The following is a 26,791-nucleotide window of genomic DNA, read 5'->3' as shown; positions in this document are numbered from 1 at the left end:
TTTAGTACTGGAGGGCAGCGTGGAGGGTAAAAATCGTTGAGGCAGACCAAGAGATGATTACACTAAGCAGATTCCTGAAAAGTGTTGTCCCTAAATTTCAATAGTAAATCTCTCCGCGATGCACAACGCCTCTCTTGTAACCTCTGCCAGTGGTGTTTGTTCAGCATCTCCGTAACGCTCTCTTGCCAGCTAAACGATCCCGTGACGAACCGCGCCGCTCTTCGTTGGATCTACCCCATCCCCTCTATCAGTCCTACCTAATAGGGATCCCAGATAGGTGAACAGTACTCAAGAATCGCGCAAACAAGCCCTTATAAGCCACTACTTTCGTGGATGAGTTACATTTCCTTAAGATTCTTCCTATGAATCTGAGTCTTGTGTCTGTCGCTCTGGATAGGTACGCCTAGATATTTTACGGCAGACGCTGTCTCCAGCTGTCTGTCATCAATAGTGTAGCTGTACAGAAGTGGCCGACTAATAGTATCTCCTTGGGTGTGGCTCCCACAGACTTGAGCAATGTCCTAGGATGGAATGTTTTGTACCGAAGTCTGCCGCCTGCCTTACCTACGACTGATCTTACGTGATCATTGTTACGCTCAGGTCATACAACACACTTCCGTGGTCACACCTAAAGTTACTCCTACATCTGTTGATTCTGCGTACAAGACAATATACTGCGTCTTCTCTACCGAGAAGACTTGAATCAGTCACTTGATCTCACTTGTACTCCCTTGTGATCGCAGTTCCATTAATAAGTTTTTCTGTGTCAAACACTTTTCGTAAGTCAAGAAATACTTCATCCACGTCGTCTTGATCTATGGCTTTAAGGACGCCATGTAGCAAAATCGTTCGGTTTCGCATGAGCAGTGTTAACGGAAACCGCGGTTTTCAGCAGTGTAACCATAGGTAATGGGGGTCGAAGTTGAAAGGCTGTTTCGAGTTTGGAAATCATTGGCAAGAGTATGTCTTCTTGCGTAATAATCGAGACTTTTCGGCGAGACGACAACTCAGTTAAAATTATTATTGAATTAAGCAAATAAAATACAGTGGAACCTCGGTTAACGAGCATCTCCCATAACGCGCAATTCGCACAAAGAGCAAAACAAATTGTAAAAAAATGATTCGTTTAACGACCAAATGTTACGCATAACGAATGACGACGATTCAGTGTGACGTCACCAGCCGTTCGCGCGCATCTTGGGGAACGTTCAACACTATGAACATATTTAATTGTCGGTAGCGGCAAATGAACAATGTCTTTAGTACGTACTGCAGTCTCGGTTTAGCGCTCCTTGTGCTACCATCTTAGTGCAGCTTGTGATCACACATTTTTCTAAACTTGTTTTCACACCGTGTTTTTTCGTGCGCAAATTTTAATAACCTTCGTAGAAATGTCCCCGAAGATAAAGCCGCAAGAAGACGACCATAAGAGAAAGGAAATGACCTTAGAAATGAAACGTAACATCACTGAAAAACATAAACGTGGTGTGAGCGTTGCTGATTTAGCACGCTCATACAATCGGTCTATTTCAACTGTTTACACCAACTTTAAGAACAAGATAAAGATTAAGGAGATAGGTGCTTCAAAGGGAGTGACAAGAGTATCTAAACAACGGTTTCGTATTCTGCACGATGTCCAAAAGTTACTCCTTGTATGGATAAATGAAAAGCAATTGCAAGGCGACACTGTTAAGCAGAACATCATTTGTCAGAAGGCGAGAATGCTTTTCTCCGACCTCATTAAGAAGACGCCAAGATCATCAGCGACGCAAGAAACGTTTAAGAGAAGCCGTGGGTGGTTCGAAAAGTTTAAGAGAAAAACCGGAATCTACAACGTTGTGGGGCACGGCGAAGAAGCCATCTCCGACACAAAGGCAGCAGAGAACTTCATCAGAAAGTTCAAGATGATCGTAGGTTCTGAGGGTTATCTGCCACAACATGTTTTTAATTGTAACTATACGGGTCTATTCTGAAAAAAGACGCCGAAGCGTATCTTTATAACAGCAGAGGAGAATGCATTGCCCACAAGCCAATGGGAGATCATCTCACACTGCTACTCTATGGCAACGTAAGCGGCGGTTTGAAAAGGAAACCACTGCTTGATTACCATTTGGTAGCTCCACGAGCCTTCAAGAAATGTAAAGTACAGAGGAGCTGGTTAAATGTGACGTGAAGGTCCAACAACAAGTCTTGGGTGACAAGTGATCTTTTTTGTGATTGGATCAATGATGTTTGATCAGTGAAGTGAAGTTCCACGCCGGCCGAAGTGGCCAAGCGGTTCTAGGCGCTTCAGTCTGGAACAGCGCGACCGCTGCGGACGCAGGTTCCAATCCTGCCTCGGACATAGGTTCCAATCCTGCCTCGGACATGGATGTGTGTCATGTCATTAGGTTATTTTGGTTTAAGCACTTCTAAGTTCTAGCGGACTGATGATCTCAGAAGTTAAGTCCCATAGTGCTCAGAGCCATTTGAACCTTTTTCTTCCTTTTTTTTAAGTTTCACGTTCAGTGAAAAAAATATTTGCTTGAGATGAATCTGCCACTCCACGTCTTGCTGTTATGGACGACGCTCCTGCCTATTCTCCAGGCCTACAACACCGCCTCCGTGAAGAATTTCAATTCATCAGGATAAAATTTCTGCCTCCCGACACCGCTCCTTTAGTCCAGCCTATGGACCAGCAGACTATTTCCAACTTTAAGAAACTATACACTAAAGCACTCTTCGAGCAATCCTTTGAGCTGACTGAAGTTCCCAGACTCACTCTCAGAGAGTTTAGGAAATATCATTTCAACATCGCTGCCTGCGTCAAGATGATCGAACAGGCGTTGGAAGGGTTTACCAAGAGAACTCTCACTTCTGCTTGGAAGCAGTTTTGACTGAAGTGCGTTGTCGAATGTAACTCTGAGGCATTTGAGTCAGTACCGTGGAGTCTGTAGTCAACGAGATTGTGTCTTTGGCCAAGAGCATAGGATTAGAAGTGGATAACAATGATATCGATGACCTTGTGGAAGATCACAGTCAAGAAATGACCACCGAAGAGCTTATGGTGTTGCAGTGCGATTCACAGCAGGAAGTTGTGGAGAGGATTTCTTCAGAGGAGGGGCAGCAGGCGGTAACAGCAAAGCAGCAATCTTCTGACGCCATAAGAGAAATGCTGAAAGCATGGGAATCGATTGCATCATACACTGAAAATCGCCACCCGAATAAAGCAGTGGCTAGGCACGTTACAAATTTATTTGAGGATAACGCTATGTCGCATTTTTGCCAAGTGTTGAAGCGTCGGCAGAAACAAATGACTGTAGATAGCTTCCTAGTAAAAAAGAATTAGTTATGCATTGCGAATAATAAAAGTACATAATGCTGTACGCATAATTTTCTTTGAATAAATGGTACGAATAAGACAAAACTATTAGTACTTTTTCTCCATGGAGTGCACTATCGTATTTTGCATTAATTTGTACAGAATAAATTGCTTTGTTTAACGAGTGTTTTGCGCTAAGAGTAAGATTCTGGAACGAGTTATGCTCGCTATGCGAGGTTCCACTGCAGTTAAGCATGTCGGATGGCCTCACAATTTCATAGCAGGTTTTACATTACAAAAGAAATTATCCCTGAAGCTGTCTCGAATTTCTATCTGCGTCAAGTTCCGTCTTGTTGTCTTATTCAGAAGGAACATGCAGAGTGCTACCCGAAACGACCAGCAACTGGAGCAGCACGGCTGGTGTCTGCTGTCAGCTTGTTAGTGTAATGAACGTCCTCGTCGCACTAGCGAGCGCGTGATGAACGTAGGAGGGACGCATTCGAGAACGCCCGTTAGACATGCACGCTGTAACGCGCGATCGCTGGCGCCTACTCTCTGCTGCGGCTGACTCGGGCGACTTTCTGATCAAAATCGAATACTCGCCACGGGTGCGTGTCACGTGCTTGCGTGTAAACCAGCCGCAAACCACGTCCCGAGTGCGTTGGTGACGGCAGTGATCAACTGTGCCGAGCGAGGAGATCTAAGAGCCCGAATATGCTGCAGTATGCACAGAAAGCGGACTGCCTATGGTGTCATCTGATGATATCGGAAATCAACCTACGCCCGCTGCTTCTGCAGTAATGGACTTTTTCAACGTTTTATTTTATTTTATTTGTTTTCTGTGTGTCCTTGACAAAATGCAAATGTTCCACGTGGTCCAGAATTTTTTTCTGCTAATGTCCTCCCATAAGACAGACCAAATACAGGGTGATTCACGAAGATATGCAAATATTTTAATATGTTATTTTACAAGTAAAACTAAAGAAAGAAGTTCATATAAACGTATGTGCTCAAATGTTTAGTTACAGAGTCACGACTAATAAAAGATTTTGGCTGAAATTTAGCAACTTCGCTAATATGAAGCCATCGCAAAACTGTACAAGTTTAAAGTAAAGCACGATTTTCATTTATTTTGTTGTTATTGGTCTAGTGAATCCAGACGTGTATCTGCAGTAGTTTTGCAGAACATCCAGATTATGTCTCCCGTAACATTTGAAATACTCCACTATCTCCCGTAAGATTTGAAATACTCCACTAATGGTTCGTGCATTCAGAATCCTTAGAGTTGAATAACGTACGCGATATTCCTTAACTGCAGCCGTAGCATTACCATCACATTTGCCATAAATGAACACCATATCGGAGTATTCCTCTGTCATAAATTTGAAAGGCATCCCTATTTCATAAATACTCTACAAACTACAACAGTTACTATGTGATTATGTTCTTTCACTGAACTATACAGAAAAATAACTTTTTTCAAGGTTAGGAAACGTCTGAAACAACTGACCAATGGTTGCCAACATTGACATAAACGTTTCTATGTTCTTGATGTAAAGTACACAAATTTACTTGTGTAATAATCTTTGCTTCTCTGGATGTCCTGGAAAACTACTGCAGATACACGTCTGCGACATGTTTTATTAGATTCATCAGACCAATAACAACAAAATAAATGGAAATCCTGCTTTACTTTAACCTCGTACAGTTTCTGCGATGGCTTCATATTAGTGAAGTTGCTAAATTTCAGGCAAAATCTTTTATATGATGTTCCAACTTGTTGTTTACATTGTCTGTTTAAACTTTTTTTATAGACATGACATGTTCTGCTGTCTTTGCAGAGGCCATGGAGGAGGACTGCACAGACTTCGAGGGCCGCACGGTGGAGCACGGTCTGCTGTATGTGCCAGGTCCAAGCCCCTGCTCGCTGTGCGTTTGTTACCACAGTGAGCCCATGTGGTGTAGGGCGATCTACTGTGATCCGCCATATGTGAGCAACACAGTTTCCTGAATTTCTTTCCTTCTGCACCACAGCACATCACATCACTTGAAACAGCACAGAAGCTCTCATTGCTTACCTTGGTACTGTAATAGTTGAGATGCGTACAAACACACAATACAGAGATTGCATATGAAAGCCATTGTAGTCAGGATTCATCTGCTTCAATGAATATAGTCATGTATGAAGGTAGCTCAGAAGGGTTTTAGCATAATGATGCCAATCTTAAGATAAGCAGTCCATAGTAAACAACCAATACTACTTGTTCTGGAGTTTGTTATATCTACAACATGCTGACATGTTACAAAGTGCTAATTTAATCTAAGTTCTCAATTTCAGCACTATTTACGAACACAGTCACCAAATGTTTTCACACTGTTACCAGTTTCAGTTGTCCAACAGCCATTTTTAGAACTAATTATCTGATCTTTCTGTGTAACTGTCTAATTATATATTTTTCAAAGTATGACTTAGGGTCATACACATTCCCACTTACCACCAATTAAAACTGTAGCAACAATAATGCTTTCACATGTAGGCCAGTTCCTGATTTTTCCTACTTCTTGAATTTTCCTACTTCAAGAATTTTCCTACTTCCAGAATTTTCCTACTTCATGATAACAGAATGTCACTTCTCATCTTGAGGAATGTTCTGAGTGATGCATAATGTATAATTTGTATTTTTGTCAGAAAAACTAATTTGTCAAGCTGAATAATCTATTACTGTAACAGCCAAAACAATGATTCACATCTGGATTCTTGAAATTGGCATTAAGATCAATAGAATTTAATAATATAATATTAAGATATTGCTACAAATGGAAATATGCATAATGTACTTATATAATGCATATTATGTGAGGGTGGTTTGATAAGTCTGGTAAATTTCCATGACAGAATGGAACATTTTTGTTGTGCCTTCATGGTAGGTATGCTGTTTTATTCCAAATATCATATAAAGGATTTTAACAATGTACTGAATGCAGTTCATTATTGACAGCCATTTGAATTGATCAGTTTAATGACTGCAATTGAAAATCAAGAAAACTGAGTTTTGTGCTCTTATCAAACACTTTCATTTGAAGGGTAGACCTGCTGCACCAATCAAAACAGAATTTGATGTAGTTCATGAAAACTGTGCACCCACATTGAAGACCATTTACTTTTGGATTAATGAATTTAAACATGGTTGGTCAAGCTCTGAAGGTAAAGCGTCCTCTGGCCATCCCAATTGAGATCACCACAGAGGAAATAATTGACAAAATCCATGATATGGTAATACAAGATTGTTGAATAAAAATTCGTGTGATTGCTGAGACTGTAGGCACATCAGCTGAGTTAGGGCATAATATCCTGCATGGAGAATTGGCTATGAAGAAGCTATGTGAGAGATGGGTGTCACAGTTGCTCACAGTCTAACAAAAGTGCATCCAGTACAGCATTTCAGCACAATATCTAACAATGTTTAATGGGAATCTGCAAGATTTTTTTGCACTGATTTGTGACTGTTGATGAAACCTGGATCCATTGTTACACACCAGAGTGAAAATGGCAGTCAAAACAGTGGACAAAGGTTGAAAAAAGTGCACCAATGAGAGTAGCGACCATTTTGTCAGCTGGTGAGGTGATGGCCACTGTTGTTAGGCAGGGTGTATATGCCACAGCACAACCAGGAAATCTGGGAAAAACCCAGGAATTTTTTCATCTGGGACAAAACCAGGAAACGGTCAGGGATTTTTTAGGTTTCCAGGAATTTTCCATTATTTTATTTTCAGTTGCAGTTCTATAAAAGAATTTGACTTTAGACCACCACTGCAGAATAATACTGCATCAATTAAACATAAATGAGAGAATAACATCAAAATAAAACTTAAGTCACAAAGAAAATGCACTATTTATAACAAGAAAACACAGTGCACATACAATCATCTGCCGAGAGCAAAATGTGTCAAAGCCTCTAAGAAAAAGACAATACAATACTTCATAACAGCAAAATACTTTAAAAGAGTTTGACATCATAACTGTATATGTCTCTAAGAGGTCACAGGAAAATATTGGGAATTGTGGTTTGAGAAGCATTGTTACTTATTGAATTTCCTTTTACGCAAGATGAATTATTGTACATTGAGAATGTGCAATGAATTTCTTAAACTATGTAACATCTGGTCTTTCAGAACTTAACACTTTGAGGACTAGCCACTTAGAAAAATTTCAGGCTCAGAACACTAGCCATATGTGCCATCATTTAAAATTTTACTAGCACATTCGTGTTTGATATATCTTTAAGAGTAGCACACTGACAGAGGTCAATCTTCAAGATTAGTTTTCATATTTATGTCAATTCTTTCATAGATTACAAATTATGCAGTAACAACGGCAGAAAGTGTAATCATCCTTCAAAAAAAGTGCAAGGTGAGTTCTTGAGGAATTTGACACCTAATTAGCTTTTCTATGGAAAAGTTGCTTGACGAAATATGTGCTTGACAGAATATGTTGCTTGACGGAATATGTATTCAGCCAGGTAACTGATGAAATGCTCGGTGCACAGCAGTGAAATTTACAATTGTGCCTCTCAGAAATATTCAGCTTGTGCAAATTAAGCTGTGCTCTTAGGATTCTACCTAAGCACATGATCAGAAAAAAAGCAAAAAAAAAAAAAAATTTACGACTAATATTATGCATGAAAACTTAGCCCTTCTTGATGAAAAATATCATCCAGTAGTCATATGTTGCAAAGCAGGAATACATATTATTACACCATATTTTCCCAAATTTGAAGTTCACTGCCAGGCCACTCAGAGCCTTACTATGGTCTCTGTTTCCGTATCATAGCATGGGCCGCACACTACCTATATTTTGGTGTTCTGTGTGTGGAAACTACCGTGCTTTATATGGTGAATTTATATTTATACTTTCGTAGTACCAGAATATGCAGTGTACATATTGCCGTGTATTAAAGGTAATTACAGAATGTGTTGTTTTTTGCTGGGAGTGCCAGAAAGTCCAATGCCAGTGTATAAGACCTTTACCAATGAAGGGATTGATATGTTTTACAGCTCCAAGGGAAAGTATATTGCCACTTAACACTGAAAAAATGTACTTTCATGTGGGTTATACTGTATTTTTACTCAGAAAAAGTGCCTTTTCAACCAAAAAGAGTGTATTTTTAATCAGGAAAAATTGGAATTTTTTTTTCTTGTCCACATATACACCCTGTTCTGGATTTCCAAGCAGTATTCCTCATAGAAAAAGGCAGAATCAAACTGGACCCTACCACACTTCATTGTTGGATCATCTGAAACTTGCATTGGCTGAAGAAAAGACAAAGGTTCATATGCAAGAAAGTGCTCTTTCGCCAGGATCATGCACCATCCAACACATCAGCAATAACAATGGTGAAAGCGCATGAATTGGGCTTTGAATTGGTTCCTCATCCACCCTATTCACCAAACTTAGCCCCAAGTGGCTTTTTCCTTTTCCCTAACTTGAAACTTTGGCTTGCTGGGAAGAAATTTTCATCAAATGAGGAATGACAGTTGCAGCCAATGAATATTTTGCAGAGTTTGACAGAACCTATTTTTTCAGTTAGATGAAAAAGCTGGAAATCCCTGGACCAAGGGTATACTCATCAAAGGAGACCATATCAAGAAGTAAAGTGAGTTCTTTACAAAACAAACATTTTTCTTGCTTTTTTTACCTGACTTAACAAATCACCTTCGTGTAATTCGTATTTATGTTAGAAACGCCAATTTATCAAGCTGAACAAGTTGTTACTATAGCCACCAAAATAATCACCCACAACGGGATGCTTGGAATTGGCTTTAAGATCAAATAAATTTAACTGTCTAACATTAAGATATGACAAATATTGCTACAAATGGAAGGAAATAGTTTTCTCTAGTAAGGTATATTGCAAGTATTTATTTATGGGTTTTTCACAAGAGCAACTTGGTGCCCATCCCAGTAATTTACATTACAAAGAAATACTGTAGGACACTAAATGCATAGATTCTTGCAAGGTGTTAGTGGAGACAGCATATGCAAAATTAACTAGTAATGTGAATTCCCTGGAGGCAGTACCACTGTACCATTTTCAGCAGTGCTGGCATACAATGATAACTGACAATGAAAGCACCAGAGATGTATGCAGGATTTAAGAGACAGCATAAATTAAATGCAAATTAAGGAATATAAGAATAGCTGGACTTTATTCTGCAACAAGATTTCATTTAATCATGACGTTAGCAGATGAATACATTATTGCATTACAGAGAGATTTGTTTCAGGACTGTTAGTCCTATAAAGCGTACAGTACAACTTTTGAGAAGTTTGGAAGACAGGAGAGAGTTACTGGAGAAAGTAAATCTGTGAGGATGGTTTATGAGCCGTGCTTGGATAGCTGTAACTATAAGAGTACTGTTCATGAAAAGCAATGTCCTAGGCTTGAGTCCCAGTCTGCCACAAGTTTTAATCTGTCAGGAAGTTTAAAAACAGATCTCACACTGCTGCAGAGTGAAAGATTCATTCCCAAAGTTTTTCTGTCTATTTTGCATGCTAGCTGTCATTAAGGGAATCAGTGAAACCAGTGAGCCATTTTCATTTACAGCCTTCCGGCTTAGATGAGTGGTAACATGCTTGTCTACCATGCAGCAGGCCCAAGTTCAATTCCCAGTCAGGTTGGAGATTTTCTCTGCCCATGGACTGGGTGTTGTGTCATCCTCATCATCTCATCATTTACGACGCACAAGCTGCCCAATGTGGCATCACCTGAAATAAGAGTTAAACCCAGCTGCTGAACTTCCCCAGATGGGGCCTCCCGGCCATCAGTGCCATGCCATCATTTCATTTCATTTACCTATTAGGAAAAGAATATTAATCACCACAAATAAAAATGTGGAGTAGCAGGAATGTGGAGTAACATGGTTAACTGGTAAACTAAGTATAAAAAAAGTGAAGTAAGGGAGAAAAAAGAAAAATGAAAGAATCTAATAAGAGATTATGCTGAGGAGAAAGGTCCCAAAAGGAAATGATGTTGGTACAGTTAGAACACAATCTTAACTCAAGAATGGAATTTAAATAAACACAAAAGAAAAATTTTCAATGATCACTCAATGCAGCTGAGAATCGAGAAAAAAAGTACTAAAAATGCAGTGTAAACCGACAACAATTTTTAAATTGATAAACCAGGAGATTATGAGGCTGTTTCAAAGGTACAGGAATTTTCATTTATTGGAAATTATTTTATTTATTCATCTACATTAATGTTATCTCCTCTTACATAGTCCACATTTTATATTATACACTAATACTTCCAATCCTTGAAACACTTCTGAACTCGATCTTTGGGATAGCATTTAGCCTTTTCAGCAATTTGCTTTTAATCTAATCTAAATAGTAAAAAAAAATAAAGTTTCCTTTATTTTTGGAAACAGAAAAAATTTCACACATGTCATATTTGTCATACATGGAGGTCGGGTCATCATTGCAAGTTCCCCAAAAATTCACTAAAAAACAAAGTGTGAGCAGATGCACTTTCATCTGCAAAAGCCATGACTTGTTTCGCCACAAATGCGGGTGGATTGCTGCCAGCAGACAGCATTCTATTTGTAGGTAGTACTCTTAATGCATTGTTTGACCTTTTGGCAAGAACTTGTGCTACACTAATCTGTTAAAGAAAGCAATGTGTAGAACATTCAACTGCACTAGCCGAGCTTTTGTTAGTCTTGGCAATCCATAATGCCTCCACTGTGACAATTGAGCCTTAGTTTTTACATCACATCCATACAGCCATGTTTCATCCCCTGTTATGACATGTCTCAGTAGTTCTGTATCATTAATGACTTCATTTAGTGAGTCCTGAACAACTTCTGGTTGTCACTGTATCGCTTGAAATTTAACACCTTGGGAGAAATTGTGTTGTCATACATTTCATACCCAAAACATCCAAAAAGATTCCATGTTATGAGTCAGTTGATATGCCAACATCTTCAGCAGCTCCTCTTTTTGTGATTTGGCGATCATTCAGAATTATTTCTTTCAGTTTTTCCATACTTTCATTGGTTGTTGTTGTGCAGAATATTCATCATCTTCAACTTGTTCATGGCTATCTTGGAAATGCTTATACCATTCATAAACCATTGTTTTACTTATAACACACCCCTCAAAAGCAATATTCAATATTCTTAAAACTTTGTTTCATTTTATTCCATTTTATGTCAAAATTTAATGCAAATTCTCTGATCCATTTTTTTTAAAAAATCAGTGATTGCCACTCTTAAGCAAACAAAGTAATCTTGACATCTGACAACACTGTTGTTGTTGTGGTCTTCAGTCCTGAGACTGGTTTGATGCAGCTCTCCATGCTACTCTATCCTGTGCAAGCTTCTTCATCTCCCAGTATCTACTGCAACCTACATCATTCTGAATCTGCTTAGTGTATTCATCTCTTGGTCTCCCTGTACGACTTTTACCCTCCACGCTGCCCTCCAATACTAAATTGGTGATCCCTTGATGCCTCAGAATATGTCCTACCAAGCAATCCCTTCTTCTTGTCAAGTTGTGCCACAAACTACTCTTCTCCACAATCCTATTCAATACCTCCGCATTAGTTACGTGATCTACTCATCTAATCTTCAGGATTCTTCTGTAGCACCACATTTCAAAAGCTTCTATTCTCTTCTTGTCCAAACTAAACATTCAGTATGGCTAACATTGTACACATTCAGTATAGCTAACAGACATGATTGCCAACACAACAACAAAAATTCACACTAATCAGACTAATATTAAAGACCCCTTCCATGTTATTATTCATAATATTTTTTTTAATTAGAAAAAAAGGAAGATCAAGGACAAGATAAGGCACAGTGGCAAAGCTGAGTATGGATAATGAATCTGTGGATCACACTCAGGACAGAACTCACTACAAGAGGATTGATGAGAGGATGTGTAACAAATGAGGCCCTTACCTTTAGTAAAGTAAAGAAAATCATTGAATTTGTTAAATTCACAGGGACAAATGGATGTCCGGGGGTGAAACACCCAGTACTGCCTACAGAAACACAAAAACTGAATAAAAGCCCTTCTTGCTTTCAGAAATACATGTTCATTCTCCCAGTGAGAAGTGAAGTGGCAAATGCAAATAACACAATAAATGAAGTGTACTCAGTAACTGATCATTGGGTCTAAGGGTGGTGTTCTCGATTACTTATCAAATGATGTTGCATCCTGTATTTAAGGCATTTTTCGTTGTGACGGGATCTTCTCATGAAATTTAAATCACCAGTTTTCTCCTCCAATTGTGAAAAACTTGTGTTGGCACCCACCTACATAGGGAGAAATAATCATCATGATAAAATAAGAGAAATCAGGGTTCACACAGAAAAATTTAAGTACTCATTTTTCCCGCGTGTCGTTTGAGAGTGGAACGGTATTTTAGACAGCATGAAGGTGGTTCAGTGTACCCTCTGCCAGGCTCTTTATTGTGAATAGCAGAGTAATCATGTAGATGTAGAATCACAGTCACTGCTTTTATTTCGAGCAAAAATCATCAGTAAAGGGGGCCGAACACTTCCCATGTAAGAAGTCACTCTCATTTTGCCAACAGCATTCACAAAAAAGGCAGAGGAATAGAGCTTCATAGCACACTCTAGCCATTGTGGTGTGAAATTGGTCCTGAAGGCATAAAAATCTACAGTGATCCATGGAATGGGAATGCAGAAGGCAAAGCACTGTATTAAAGACATGTAATTTGTATCCATATGAAAAGTTGCTTGTAGTTGAAAAAGGTCAATGTGATCTCTCCATTGGCAGGAGATTCCAGATTAGGCCATATTCAGATGCCCCTGAGAGGACTACCTAAGTGGAGGTGCTGATGAGAAAAAAATTGTGTGGAGCAGGATTATTTTTTCATAGATATACATTGCCTCTCTCATCACGTGACTTTGTGGTACCCGACTATGAAGAGTAACTATTTCTCCTTTAATTTTCAACCATAGCAGCAACAATTATACACCACTGCAGCTACAAATAAATGTAAACATACACACCACTCACACATTTTATCTTATGTCTATTCCAATCGACTGAGTGACTGCTACCTACTAGGCAGTAAAAGGAGTATCTATGATCTTGGGAAATGTTGACATGTCACCAATCTTTCCAGCTGTTTTTGCCACTAGATGAATCCTCACAGTGCTGTTACTTCTTTATTTGACCAACTCTTCATTTGGCTGCACAAGGCTGAGTGGACCCCATTCCAGACCTCTCACCATCAGAAAAAATCCGAGGAGGTACTGGGAATCGAAACTGGGTCCTTATGCAACAAAGACAGCAAAACTAACCCTTTGCCTACAGAGGCACTCACTGCATATGATACATCTGATATCTGCAAAAATAGGGCAAGTGTTGTGGTACTAAAGACCTGGTCCATGGTTGCTGCCAGAACTATGTGAATACATTTCTGACCATGTAAACCCCAAATCAGCAAAAAACTTGATCTTGTGTTCTCCCTGCAATATTGTATATACAAAACACGTAAAAATTACTTATTTACCATAGTTCCTGGTGTTGTGGTTTTAATGTGTAGTGTATGCATTACTTTTATGACTGAGAAATATCAGACATTGAATGAAGCTGCCTTACGGTGATGTGAGCCAAAATTTATTAGTGAATCTTTACAGAATATAAAATATTTTGTAGGATAGGGGTTGGATAGTGGTTCCCGAGGCAGCAGACTCACAGTTTTGGTTTGTGATTGTAAGACTTTAGTCATATTCTAAAAACTATATCATTCACAACTGAAATGGAAGAACCCCTATTTGTGTTGTATCCCGCCTTGCTATGTGTAGGAATCCAGGTGGCCAGGAGTAGCAAAGCAGCAAGCTGTCACCTTCAAAGTTGTGCAACATGGCAAAGATTTAACTTTCATCAGTAAACTTAACTTTGATCACTTAACTTTGATCAATCCTGACATATAATCTGATATACATCAACACTGAATAAAAAGTAGGAGAGGTAGGATATGGTGTTGTCTGTTCTCTGGCCCATGTGCAACTGAACCAAAACTGGTTGGCTGCTATGGGATTTTCCTACATCCAATCTGTAGAAGGTTGCCCTTCGCGGCAGCAGATGGTGGAGGCTGGACCCTGCGAGCATGCAACATTATCTGTGCTGCTGTCCTGCATGACCACTACGACCATCTGCTGAAATCTTGCAGTGTGTTGCCAGTTGTCACCAGGCACCATCTCTGGTAATATCAATTGCAAAAACACCAAGATTTAAGGATCTGAAAACGTTAATAGCAATTATACAAATAGGTCAAGCCCCACTTTAAGTATGTTTAAACATGCAGCTTACAATAAAATTTGTATATAGTCAAGAAACATATCATTTGCCACTCACCTAATCTCTCATTTCTTCACCTATTTATGAAGGGATCTCCTTCTTCTGGACATGTACCACCATTTGAGGAAGATGAAGACGACAGGGAAATTTTAATGCAATGCTGTCTGCACAGACCCTCAGGAAATGGAAAATTGCCAAATGTCAGAAGGAGCAAGTGATATAAGTGCATTTGATGTGGTAGTACGACCATCACCCCTCAAAAGAAGAGGTTAAGCTAGCAAGTGATACCAAGAAGTCATTTGCCAACTCCCTGATTTGATGAAACTTAGTGACAGGTGTAGAAGAGTTTTATAAAGGTAAAATATATGTCACTTTTGAATGAGCAGCTGAATGAAAGCAAGATGGAGACGTTGGAGTTTTTGCCTTGATGATAGGCTTCTTACATTTCAAACACACTGTCTATCCTTGTGTCAGCCTCTGTCACAACATCAATGGTGACTTATCTAGCTTCAAGTCTGGCAGTATTTCTTGTGAATTCATCTGAAGATAAATCACATTCTAGTTTAAGATATTCCTTTCCTACCTGAGAGAAATTTTTTTTGGAAGTTTATCTGATAGGTATCAGTTTTTATACTTTATGACCTCTGGAATTACGTAAAAATACTGAAAAAGTTCTCATGGCAATAGTTTATTCAAAAAGTTGCTAGCATGATTGTGCTATTCAAAATAAAAAAAGTATAATATCTAAAAGGACCTTCATATATGTGTTTGGACACCTTTCACAAGTTAAATGAAACATTCTCACCCTAAAATAATGCAGGAATGGCCTGAAAATAGCGAAATATAGGAAAATATATTTTATTTATCTCGGTGACCAATGGCTTTGTCTTTCTGTTGAAGCTTAAAATGATCTTTTATGCTCTGGTGGTCAGAATACTGAACAAAACAACTGCCAAACGGAAGCTGCGAACTCGCAGAATCGTTGCAGTCCGGTGTTACACAGGAAAGTGGATATAGTTGAGCCACAACAAATTTAAAACTGAATCCACATGATCCTGAAGGCTAGGGTGGAAAGGGATATTGAACAGTTCTAGCTTTTTAGCTTTAAACATTATTTATATGTGTACCTCATTGAATAAGGTACAACACTAAATGGTAGAATTTTTAATTTCATTCACAGACTTTCACCAACTTGCCTTCTGAGCAGAAGGAAAGCAAGCCAAATATTTGCATCCTCCTTTGTGGCTCCAAAAAGTGGAAACTGTCTGGACTCATTCTGTATAAATTTCAGAATTTGTGCTCGTGTTGAAAGAGGGACAAAACACCATGGCCAAAATATGTTTGATGTTAATAGCATTGCATGAATGCATCCATTACCTCCTTTCCTTTTTCAGTTTTTTGAGCTTTAAATAATTATAACCTTTTGTAAAGGAGCTCATGATTACAACTTAAACAAAAATGTGCTTCATGCTGTCTTGTTCCTTGTTGTAACCCAGGTCACATTGCGTATTGTATCATATATTGTATCACCACAGTTGGAACATGAGTGTTGCACTGACAACTGTCATGTCACACAACCTTTATTGCAGTGCATTGTGCTGCATATCATATCATCTGAGTGTGAATCGCACCTAAGTGGATGAACTGGTAACAGTTAGTAATATGTTGTGTAGATCATTTGCACGATTTACTCAGAATAATGTGGGAGTCACTTCTTGAACTGAGTGAGAAGAATAAAGTTTACCTTTAGTGAAACCAAGAAATGTCTCTATGGGGAAAGAAAGAAACACAGTTAGATGAGTTTATATATTTAATGTTTTATGTATATCAGCAAAGTGAAGAAATTTGAATAAAGTCCAGATGAACATTATTGGTAATAAAACTATTTTCATTGCTGTATTACTGGTAAGTTAACTCATCTGAATTTTTATATAGCTCAGTTGTGCATTACTTAGACCTGTCTTGTACAAACAACAGAAGAAATATGAAGGAGTCATCATTCATATATTTATTTCAACGAATACTGACATTAAAAGTAGCTGAAAGGTTCACCTATACATAAATGACCGACAATCACTCTCCATATTCAAAAGCACATTTTGCATGTTACATTATTGAAGAGTATCTGTACACTGATGAGCACTAGTAACTTAACTAACTTTTCAGTGGAAGTTTCAACCAGAATACATTTCTTATTCTAGTTAGTGTGAGATATTTATGTTTAGGACCATGCCAGCTGAATTACATTAAATACATTTTGTGAACGTTTTACCAAAGTGCTTGAATTTAAGAATGTAAATACAACAGAAATAAGTGAACACATAATTTCTGGGCTAAGTCTAATGTGGTTTCAATTTATATCTAGTGCCATTATTTCCCCGTAAGTGCCTTTATGATTACTTTGTTGTACTTTAGAACACATTTTCTCAAAAGAAAAGAACTGTGGAGTACATGATACAACTTTATCTTTTGTCTCTCTCCCACCATTAATGATTTAGACACTAATACAATATTAGACCCTAATTTTTCTTCCTTTATTTGTATGATCTCCAATAATTCCCCAAGCAGTCATTTGTAATAATAATAATAATACAGCTATTGTTCATCTACAATAAATAAGACATCTAATCATTATGATTCAGTGAAGCAACAATGGATCATACATCCATGCATCTTCCAAGGGGGTCTACGTGTTACCAATGAGATCAGTACATATTGATTATGTTAATGCTACCCGAGATTCATTAGCATCAACAATATGTTACTGGATAACAATTTACTTTTTGTTTCTGGAAAATTAAAATGCAACATACTCTAGCTGAAAAGGAAAATGAACGCTTCTAAAGGTGTGACACAGAAATGTCATTCTTCACTTTTCCACTACATTTCTTTCACTTTAATCTGTCTGAAATGATTATGTTTATTTACTCGCTATTGAAAGCCAATTTTATCCTAACAGCAATGAAGTAAGTGAAACAGTATTACAAAACAAATATCAATTTTATATCTTGCATTTAATCTTATTACATTTATGCACAGAGTTTGCAATATTGTAGACAAGGATTACCATCTTAAGGCAAGGTTAAAACCAGTTGATTGGCCTTTCTTTAGATATATTTAAGTTTCTACACAGTGCAATTACCTTGACATAAATGGACACAATCAACTTTCAGAAGGAAATGCAGGACTGATATACTTCAGAATTGTTATATATGAGATATGATATTAGGAGCTTTATTTCAAATCAGTCTTCTGCTTTTAATAAAGTGAGTATAGTTTCTACACAGTGCAATTACATTGACATAAATGGACACAATCAACTTTCAGAAGGAAATGCAGAACTGATATACTTCAGAATTGTTATATATGAGATATGATTTTAGGAGCTTTATTTCAAATCAGTCTTCTGCTTTTAATAAAATGAGTATAGCCTTGTCTGTTGGAATGGTCCATATTATCACAAGCAAAACCTATGAAGTAAAAATGTGTTTGCAAATTTAATTTTGCCATGAAAATTTACTAAAATTAATCTTTGTTCTTAAATTTATTACTTTTAACATGCAGAAGGGGAATGCCCAATTAGGTAGGAAATGGTTTAATAGTTCTCTGTATATTGACATTAATTTGAGTGTTGTAAATTCTTAAGTATCAGAAAATGATTACAGTGAGTTAACATTGTGGTATGTGCTTTAATTACACTATGATATCTGTTTGATGACATCTGTTAGTCTGGACTAGATGTGACCCGGACAGTTTGCTCTGTGTGCTATGGCTCTTGCCAAGGTTGCATGTGGCAAGAGAGTTTATGTGCTGGCCTTCTCCTCATAATCTATATATAGCACTTACTTTGCAGGTTACACATAATTGTTATTGCAAACACTGTCACTTTTGGTAATGTTGTTAGACACTGCTTTTGCATGCACTGTAAATAGTAATACTTAGATGTATTTGATCTTTAATTGTACTATGCTGAAAAGAGTTACAGTGGAGCTTTACTAATAATTTATAACAACAAAGTACTACAAGAACATGGCTTGCACCCAGTTCCTGAATGAGAAAGTTGTTCAGAATTTCCTCATTAAGAGACTGATTGGTGACTCATTTTTTGGTGATGCATTTTTTGATAAGTCCACTGTTAATATTCTGGAAAAGAATCATATCATAAGTTGAGAGCCAAAGCAATTTTCTGTTATCATCAACTGGTTTTAATTTTCAAAAGGGAGATGCTGATTTCATGCATGCCCCTGTGTTACATGAAATTTCATTGTGTTTATCTGCTGTTGACTGATCTGTAAATTCTGTTGGGCTTTATTGGCAGTATGTGATCAGAGGAAGTATTTCTCAGAGGTTAATGCTCACCATTCAACAACATTCAATAAGCTACATGCACTCCAGCATTGTGTGAAATGGCAAGAATCTCAAGAGAATTTTCCAGCTTTGGTTGTATGTAACAATTGTTCAGAAGAGTGTAAATGACCAGATCAAGAAACTGACACATTTATTCTCATCTTAACCACATCTGTGTTACCAGAACAATATGAAAGCTAGCTTTGTTCATCATAGGTATAACTATACGTGCCTAGTCCAATGAGATGATATAAATGCCAGTGGTATGTGAACACCATAATAAACTGTAACAGTCATGCAACCTGTAGGAAATATGCTGAAATGTACACTCCTGGAAATTGAAAAAAGAACGCCGTGAATTCATTGTCCAAGGAAGGGGAAACTTTGACACATTCCTGGGGTCAAATACATCACATGATCACACTGACAGAACCACAGGCACATAGACACAGGCAACAGAGCATGCACAATGTCGGCACTAGTACAGTGTATATCCACCTTTCGCAGCAATGCAGGCTGCTATCCTCCCATGGAGACAATCGTAGAGATGCTGGATGTAGTCCTGTGGAATGGCTTGCCATGCCATTTCCACCTGGCGCCTCAGTTGGACCAGCGTTCGTGCTGGACGTGCAAACCGCGTGAGACGACACCTCATCCAGTCCCAAACATGCTCAACGAGGGACAGATCCGGAGATCTTGCTGGCCAGGGTAGTTGACTTACACCTTCTAGAGCACGTTGGGTGGCACGGGATATATGCGAACGTGCATTGTCCTGTTGGAACAGCAAGTTCCCTTGCCGGTCTAGGAATGGTAGAACGATGGGTTCGATGACGGTTTGGATGTACCGTGCACTATTCAGTGTCCCCTCGACGATCACCAGAGGTGTACGGCCAGTGTAGGAGATTGCTCCCCACACCACGATGCCGGGTGTTGGCCCTGTGTGCCTCGGTCGTATGCAGTCCTGATTGTGGCGCTCAACTGCACGGCGCCAAACTCGCATACGACCATCATTGGCACCAAGGCAGAAGCGACTCTCATCGCTGAAGACGACACGTCTCCATTCGTCCCTCCATTCACGCCTGTCGCGACACCACTGGAGGCGGGCTGCACGATGTTGGGGCGTGAGCGGAAGACGGCCTAACGGTGTGCGGGACCGTACCCCAGCTTCAAGGAGACGGTTGAGAATGGTCCTCGCCGATACCCCAGGAGCAACAGTGTCCCTAATTTGCTGGGAAGTGGCGGTGCGGTCCCCTAAGGCACTGCGTAGGATCCTACGGTCTTGGCGTGCATCCGTGTGTCGCTGCGGTCCGGTCCCAGGTCGATGGGCACGTGCACCTTCCGCCGACCACTGGCGACAACATCGATGTACTGTGGAGACCTCACGCCCCACGTGTTGAGCAATTTGGCGGTACGTCCACCCGGCCTCCCGCATGCCCACTATACGCCCTCGCTCAAAGTCCGTCAAATGCACATACGGTTCACGTCCACGCTGTCGCGGCATGCTACCGGTGTTAAAGACTGCGATGGAGCTCCGTATGCCACGGCAAACTGGCTGACACTGACGGTGGCGGTGCACAAATGCTGCGCAGTTAGCGCCATTCGACGGCCAACACCGCGGTTCCTGGTGTGTCCGCTGTGCCGTGCGTGTGATCATTGCTTGTACAGCCCTCTCGCAGTGTCCGGAGCAAGTATGGTGGGTCTGACACACCGGTGTCAATGTGTTCTTTTTTCCATTTCCAGGAGTGTATATTAGACAGGAAACTTGTGTAGTTTGTCACTGTTCTGTGTAAACAGCACTGAAAGTTACAAATCTGAGCAGCTGTTGTCAAAATCACAGCAGCTGTTTGGCACTTCTCCTCAGACTTCATTGGTGTAAGTCAATAAAAACATCTGTACATGTGAGGATTTCTGCAAAATAAAAGTCAAGACATCAGCTAATGCACAATATAGCAACAAATTGAGATCACCTAATCTACCACATACAGATGTGGAAAAATCAGCAAGTGTGCCTCAAGCACCTTCAGATGAAATTTCACTAAGAGAACCAACAAGACCCTCACTTTAAACCCTGGCTGGCAAAGGATTGCCAGCTTGATGGAAACTGAAAGATTGAGCAAAAATTGAAATGCCTCACATTGCAGTGGAGCATTATAGGATTCCAGAATATTGTAAAGGATTTGGGATTTTAAGGACAGTGTACATTCCTCTGCTTGAAAGCTGGAAGAGAACAGTTCTACCAAGTCTGACAGACCTGTTTTAACAGGTTATAATCTCAACAGAGTGGACAATCTCAAGTGGGGCGCAGGCTAAAGTTAGTGTTATAACAATGTACCTCTCCCTGCAAGCAGCTGCTGTTGCGTCCCACACATCTATTTCTTTCCTGTGTCCAATCAAATGAGTTGTTTCAATGAATTTGCAGCTGATACGGCATTGTCATTATTTAGAAAGAGAACCTCTTATGTGCAAGATGCATCCAGCAGATGGCATTTCATCAACAGGTGGCCCAGGCCTTGCACGTTGCAGCAGTTACAAAGAATGTCTGCTTCGCCAGAAGGAGATCCCACTTCTGCACATTGCCCTTGCAGTGGTATACCTCTTCCTGCATACTATATGGTACCCACCAGACAAGATAGGTCACAGATAGGCTCTTCTGTTGGAAGGATGTGTGGGCTATCTAGTTCATTCATATCTCCCTCATGGTGGTGCCAATGGGTATCAAATAACACCTGAGTACTTTGCAGGAAGCTTTTTCAGGACTCTAAGTGTCTTCCAGTGAGCTTTAGTAACAAAGATTGTCTTCTATCTTCATACTCTCTATGTTTAAATAATGTAAAATCTCTGTGCACACGAGGGAGTACAGTGCTGATGAGTGAATACAGTTTCTGCACCAAAATCAGCTTCAAGCATCCCAACATAGTTGACAATGAATTTTTTATTGTATTGTCCACTCTTTTTGCATGAGCATAGGCATTCCATAGTGCAGCAGCATACTTAATAACAGATTCACACAGTGACATAACAGATATTCACACCAACCATGAATGGTCATCACATTTCCTGATCAATAAGAACCTGATGATGTTGTCCACACAGACTTCAGCTTTGGTTTTGGTTACAGAGGTCAGAGTGCTGTCTGAATTAACCCTTAGGTATTTTGGCTGTTCACAATGTTGTAGTCATTCAACTTTCCATGTGACATGGAATTCTCATCTCTATACCTCAGTTACTGTGATAGGAAACACCGACGTGTGTCTTGCTGGAATCCAGCTACAGATGGTGCCACTACTGTATCATCAGTATATATGAAATGGCTGGTGTGAATTTGCACTGACATAATTTCTATACACCTTCTACAGCATTGGTCTAAGGCTGTAAAACATTCTTTTGGTTTCTCCACCAACTGTTATTACCACACAGGCTAACTCACAATGTTCTGTTAAGAAGGAATGTGCCAATCCAGGACGTCAGATGGTAATCCCTCATGAGACTGTACAGCTTAATCAATAGCTACAACACAAATACCAAATCGCGTTATGATATTTTTCCTTTTCCTATCTCCTTATGGCACTGTAGAAAGTGAGTATCTTACCATCTTACCACATTGCATCCCTAATCATGCTTTTTGAGCTGATATTTTAAGGCCAACATTGTACTATGGAATTCTGCAGTAACATGCTACTATGGTAGAGCAGTTGAGCACCTTTTAGAGATCAAAACATCTCTTCTGTACAGCAGATAGAGCTTGAATTTAAGCATTGTGCCCCAGTTGACCACAGCCATTAATCTCTTGATGCTGTCAATCCTGGCAGATATTCTCCAGTGTTAAGTAGTCACAAATTTACACTGCAGTAACAATTTCTCAATCTGGATGCCCCTACTAGATTAAGCAGTGCCCACGAATAAGTTGCCTCAATGGATGATTGAAAAGAAAAACTGAACAATGTACAGCCAACTGGCTCTGTTTCACAACCTTGTAACAACATCTACAACTGTACGGAACACAGTATGGGTAGAGTGCTTCAGTCCATTTATGTTCAGGCACACTGCTCTGCACTGGTTTAAAGGCTGAAAAAAAATGCACTCAACTTTTTGAAGAACTACAACCTGATGAACTATTGAAGAGAAAGAGAAAAGTTCTTGGTAGATTACTTGGACTAATCATACTGCCTAAGGAGAACATAGTAACTTTCTTGTAAATAAAACTCATTTCTTGTGTTTTTTCAGCCTCTTGTCACATCAGTCACAAATCAGATCATAACCAGTTTTCATTTCCTAGAAAATCAACACCAGAAAATCTGTTTTTGTTCTTTTTAAGCAGGTCCAATGATGACTTTCTAACAATTAAAAACCAATTATGGTGCAATTTGTCTGACTTGATGCTACCAAAATGCTATGATAAAATTTTGCCATGGTGAGTATTCCAGAATGGTTCACGAATAGGAAGCCTTCAAGATGATTCCCACTACATGCATTGGAGAATGTATAGCAGCCATAATGAGGGGGCACTGGCTCCTAACAACACTGCCAGATGTGCAATTGATGGTAGAATACTCTTTTATGGCTATTACTTGTGCCACCCACAATTCTGACTTTCATCATACAGTGTCATCATGGATGGAGACAGGTTGGATTTATGATACACAAATAGTGAGATGCATACCTGATCATTCTCCATGTGGAAACTGTCTGAGATTCAGAGTACAACATTCAGTAACAACCAAATCCATTAAAGTGTGCTCTTGTACCTGTAAGTCAAATCAGAGGAAGTTCTTGTACATTTTTAATGCAAATAGGCAAACAGGTTAATCATCCAGCTCATCAGGGGAGACAGTTGTTATCCCATCCCTCAAGCCAAGGGAGGACTTGGTGGACCACAGTGGTCATTGAATTATCGCCTTAATGAACTGTATTAGAAAGACATTGGAGTAAATGTTGTTGTGTTACCTGGCTTGAATCCTATACAATAGGGAGCTTCTTATATGCTTTCATGGAAGATTCAGAAGGTACTTCTCTACGTTTCACAATCTAATTCTGCTGCTGGCAGCTAAACAACATCGCTTTCTATAAAGACAGCATCTGATAGACATATTTTCTTGACTTTTAAAAAGTGACCACAGCAAAACATATGGTGATTCGTGAATGTTTTTCTATACTCATACATTACTTTCTAGCACAAAGCCTTATGAGGAACAAAGTTAGTGAAGTTTCTTGTTCCTTGTACTATCATTTAAGGAAATTTCATGGACTGTTATTGATCAGTAAGGCCACTTAGGATCTCCACAAAGTTCCCCTTTCTGGCACTGAATACTAATAGTAACCCAGTGCTGGTGATGGCTGTCATACTGGTTACCGAGTAAGTACAGTAATATTTTAAATTTTCTTAGAAACAGGAGAGACTAAACTCCAGGATATCATTTTAACTCATTATTTTATAAAATTTTAAAGTATCATTACAACTGTGACAATATTCATAGATGTTTCTAAACAGGAGAAATAACATTTACCAAATGAATTCATGATGTGAAGCTTGAGGGCACTGGAACAAGTGAGACATATTTGCAGTGCAAAGTTATTTGTTTGGCCCAATTATCTGAGATCTTTCTCCTTACAGCAATTTATTCAGAAGATAAACTATTCCAAAATATCATCCTTTCCTCATAAAGGGGACTAATTTGTCATTCTATGAGGTAGTGGTGGTGAAAAAAGAAAGAAGCACCTATAGCTGATCGCACTGCACAATGTTTCATTGTCTAACTTACTCCTCCTTGTTGAGGTAATACCAAGACATGTGATGGTGAGAAGAAGAGGAGATGGGAGCTATTGACAGTAAGATGTGGCAATGAAGTCAGCTACACTGCCTCAGTGTACCTATGTTCAGCCACCCAAAGGAATAAAGTGCTTGTCACTCATATATATGTTGGGTATAGTCTGACTGCATCTTCTTCCATACTTCGTGAACTACTGTGAGTGCATGGCATGCGCCGCCATCTGCAGAAAGGGGACCCTCCAATACGCAATGCTTGCTACATTTAACTGGTTGCAGTTTATATTCAGTTAGTGAACAAAGGTTAGTTTACAAGCTATGCACCACATATGTTAACAGACAAAGAGAGGAATATGGTTTAATTTTAAGAATATTTGAATGTCCAAACTGTTCTCTAAATTATTTGGGGAAGGAATAATACTGGACTTTGCATTGTTTTATTTGGGAAGAAGAAATTTTTAACACGTCACCTAATCCTTCATTCTCTTGGCCTATGAGGATCTTATCAGCACATTTTTCTAGGGACAGAATTTAATATCTTAGTGTCACACATTGTGACCAAATTTGCATCAGTGTAATTACATAAGACCACTTATAACTGCACTCTTAACTACTTACAAAATGCAAACAGGAAATAATTCCAGATAAATTTATTTATTTAGCACTTATTTACTTAATTAAAATTACATATTCATCTATTTTAAAAATTAAGACAATGAAAATGTGGAAAGTCTATTTCAGTTGCTTTTACTTCCATCATAACCAGACATAAAATATTAATGATAGACTCTTCAGCTGTCTCTCATTATAATCTAAGTTTTGGAAAATTGACCTTCTACAAGTTTTCAAAGTGTTTATTGAGGATACTTAGAACCACTCTGACAGAAGTGACTACCTATTTCAAATCTTTCCCATATGTAGTTTTTTTTTTTTTTTTTTACTATCACAGTTTTTAATGTTAAACTTTGAATTACTCACTCACTTTCAGATATTTTTAAGGTGGTGAAATTCACCATTTTATCCCAGTAATTGTGGTTTATGGATAATAACATCTCAATTAACTGTTTATTTTAACACTGCAGTTCAAAATAATTGAGGAACATCACTTCCCAACAATTAGCATTGTGCTGTCAACAGTTCTTTTCTGAGGACAAACTACAGTATCTTGCCAGCATGTTTTCATTGTGATGTTCAGTTTGAATACTTGTTTGATGCAGCTCTCCATGCTACTCTGTCCTGTGCAAGCCTCTTCATCACCAAGTAACTACTGCAATGTACATCCCTTTGAACCTGCTTACTGTACTCATCCCTTGGTCTCCTTTTACAATCCTCCACCCCCATACCCCCATCCCCCCCACATAAACACACACTTCCCTCGAATATAAAATTGGTGATCACTTGATGTTTCAGAATGTGTCCTATCAACTGATCCTATCTTTTAGTCAAGTTACACCTTGTAACACAACCTTATTTACCTGTGCTAATATGCCATGCCTGTGGTAGCTATGCCTCCATCAATCTGACTGAAAATGGTTGTCCACTAAGTTTGCACTCTAAACATTTTAAACGCAATTTGATGTCGAACAGCCTAAGGTTTATGCCCAAATCATGTCTCATCTAACATAATTTATGCACGTATATATGTTTAGTCGCATACTACTCTCAGCTGATGTGCTTTGTTTGAGTTGATGATGTTTATTGATGATGATTGTTTGAGTGCAGTAAACTAACATGTACATACTGATTCACATTAATTAACATGTGGCAAATAAATCATCAACACATTTACCAATGATACTGTCCTTTCTAGTACATAGTGAAATTAAAACAAAAATGATGTGAACAGTAAGTATAAGTTGAGGGTAACACAGCTCAGTTCGACCCAATTGCCAAGTAGATGATCATTATTTGACACAGTCCTTGACATTAACTACTCATTTACTGAAACTTCCTGGCAGATTAAAACTGTGTGCCCGACCGAGACTCCAACTTGGGACCTTTGTCTTTTACGGGCAAGTGCTCCACCAACTGAGCT

General features: G+C 39.0%; 1 protein-coding gene across 3 annotated transcripts in view; it reads left to right on the top strand.

Annotated features, from left to right (window-relative positions):
* Nucleotides 1-26,791, top strand: part of LOC126281359 (integral membrane protein DGCR2/IDD-like) — an 844,874-nt gene that overhangs the window by 778,465 nt on the left and 39,618 nt on the right. For all 3 annotated transcript variants that reach the window (XM_049980269.1, XM_049980267.1, XM_049980268.1), the window contains one exon: nucleotides 5,143-5,291. In XM_049980269.1, coding sequence (XP_049836226.1) covers nucleotides 5,143-5,291 — 149 coding nt within the window. The remainder of the gene's footprint in view (nucleotides 1-5,142; nucleotides 5,292-26,791) is intronic.

The sequence above is a fragment of the Schistocerca gregaria genome, chromosome 7 (genome assembly GCF_023897955.1).
Source record: "Schistocerca gregaria isolate iqSchGreg1 chromosome 7, iqSchGreg1.2, whole genome shotgun sequence".
Classification (NCBI taxonomy): domain Eukaryota; kingdom Metazoa; phylum Arthropoda; class Insecta; order Orthoptera; family Acrididae; genus Schistocerca; species Schistocerca gregaria.
The sequence above is the reverse complement of the archived record's forward strand: the minus strand, read 5'-3'. Positions and strand labels throughout refer to the sequence as shown.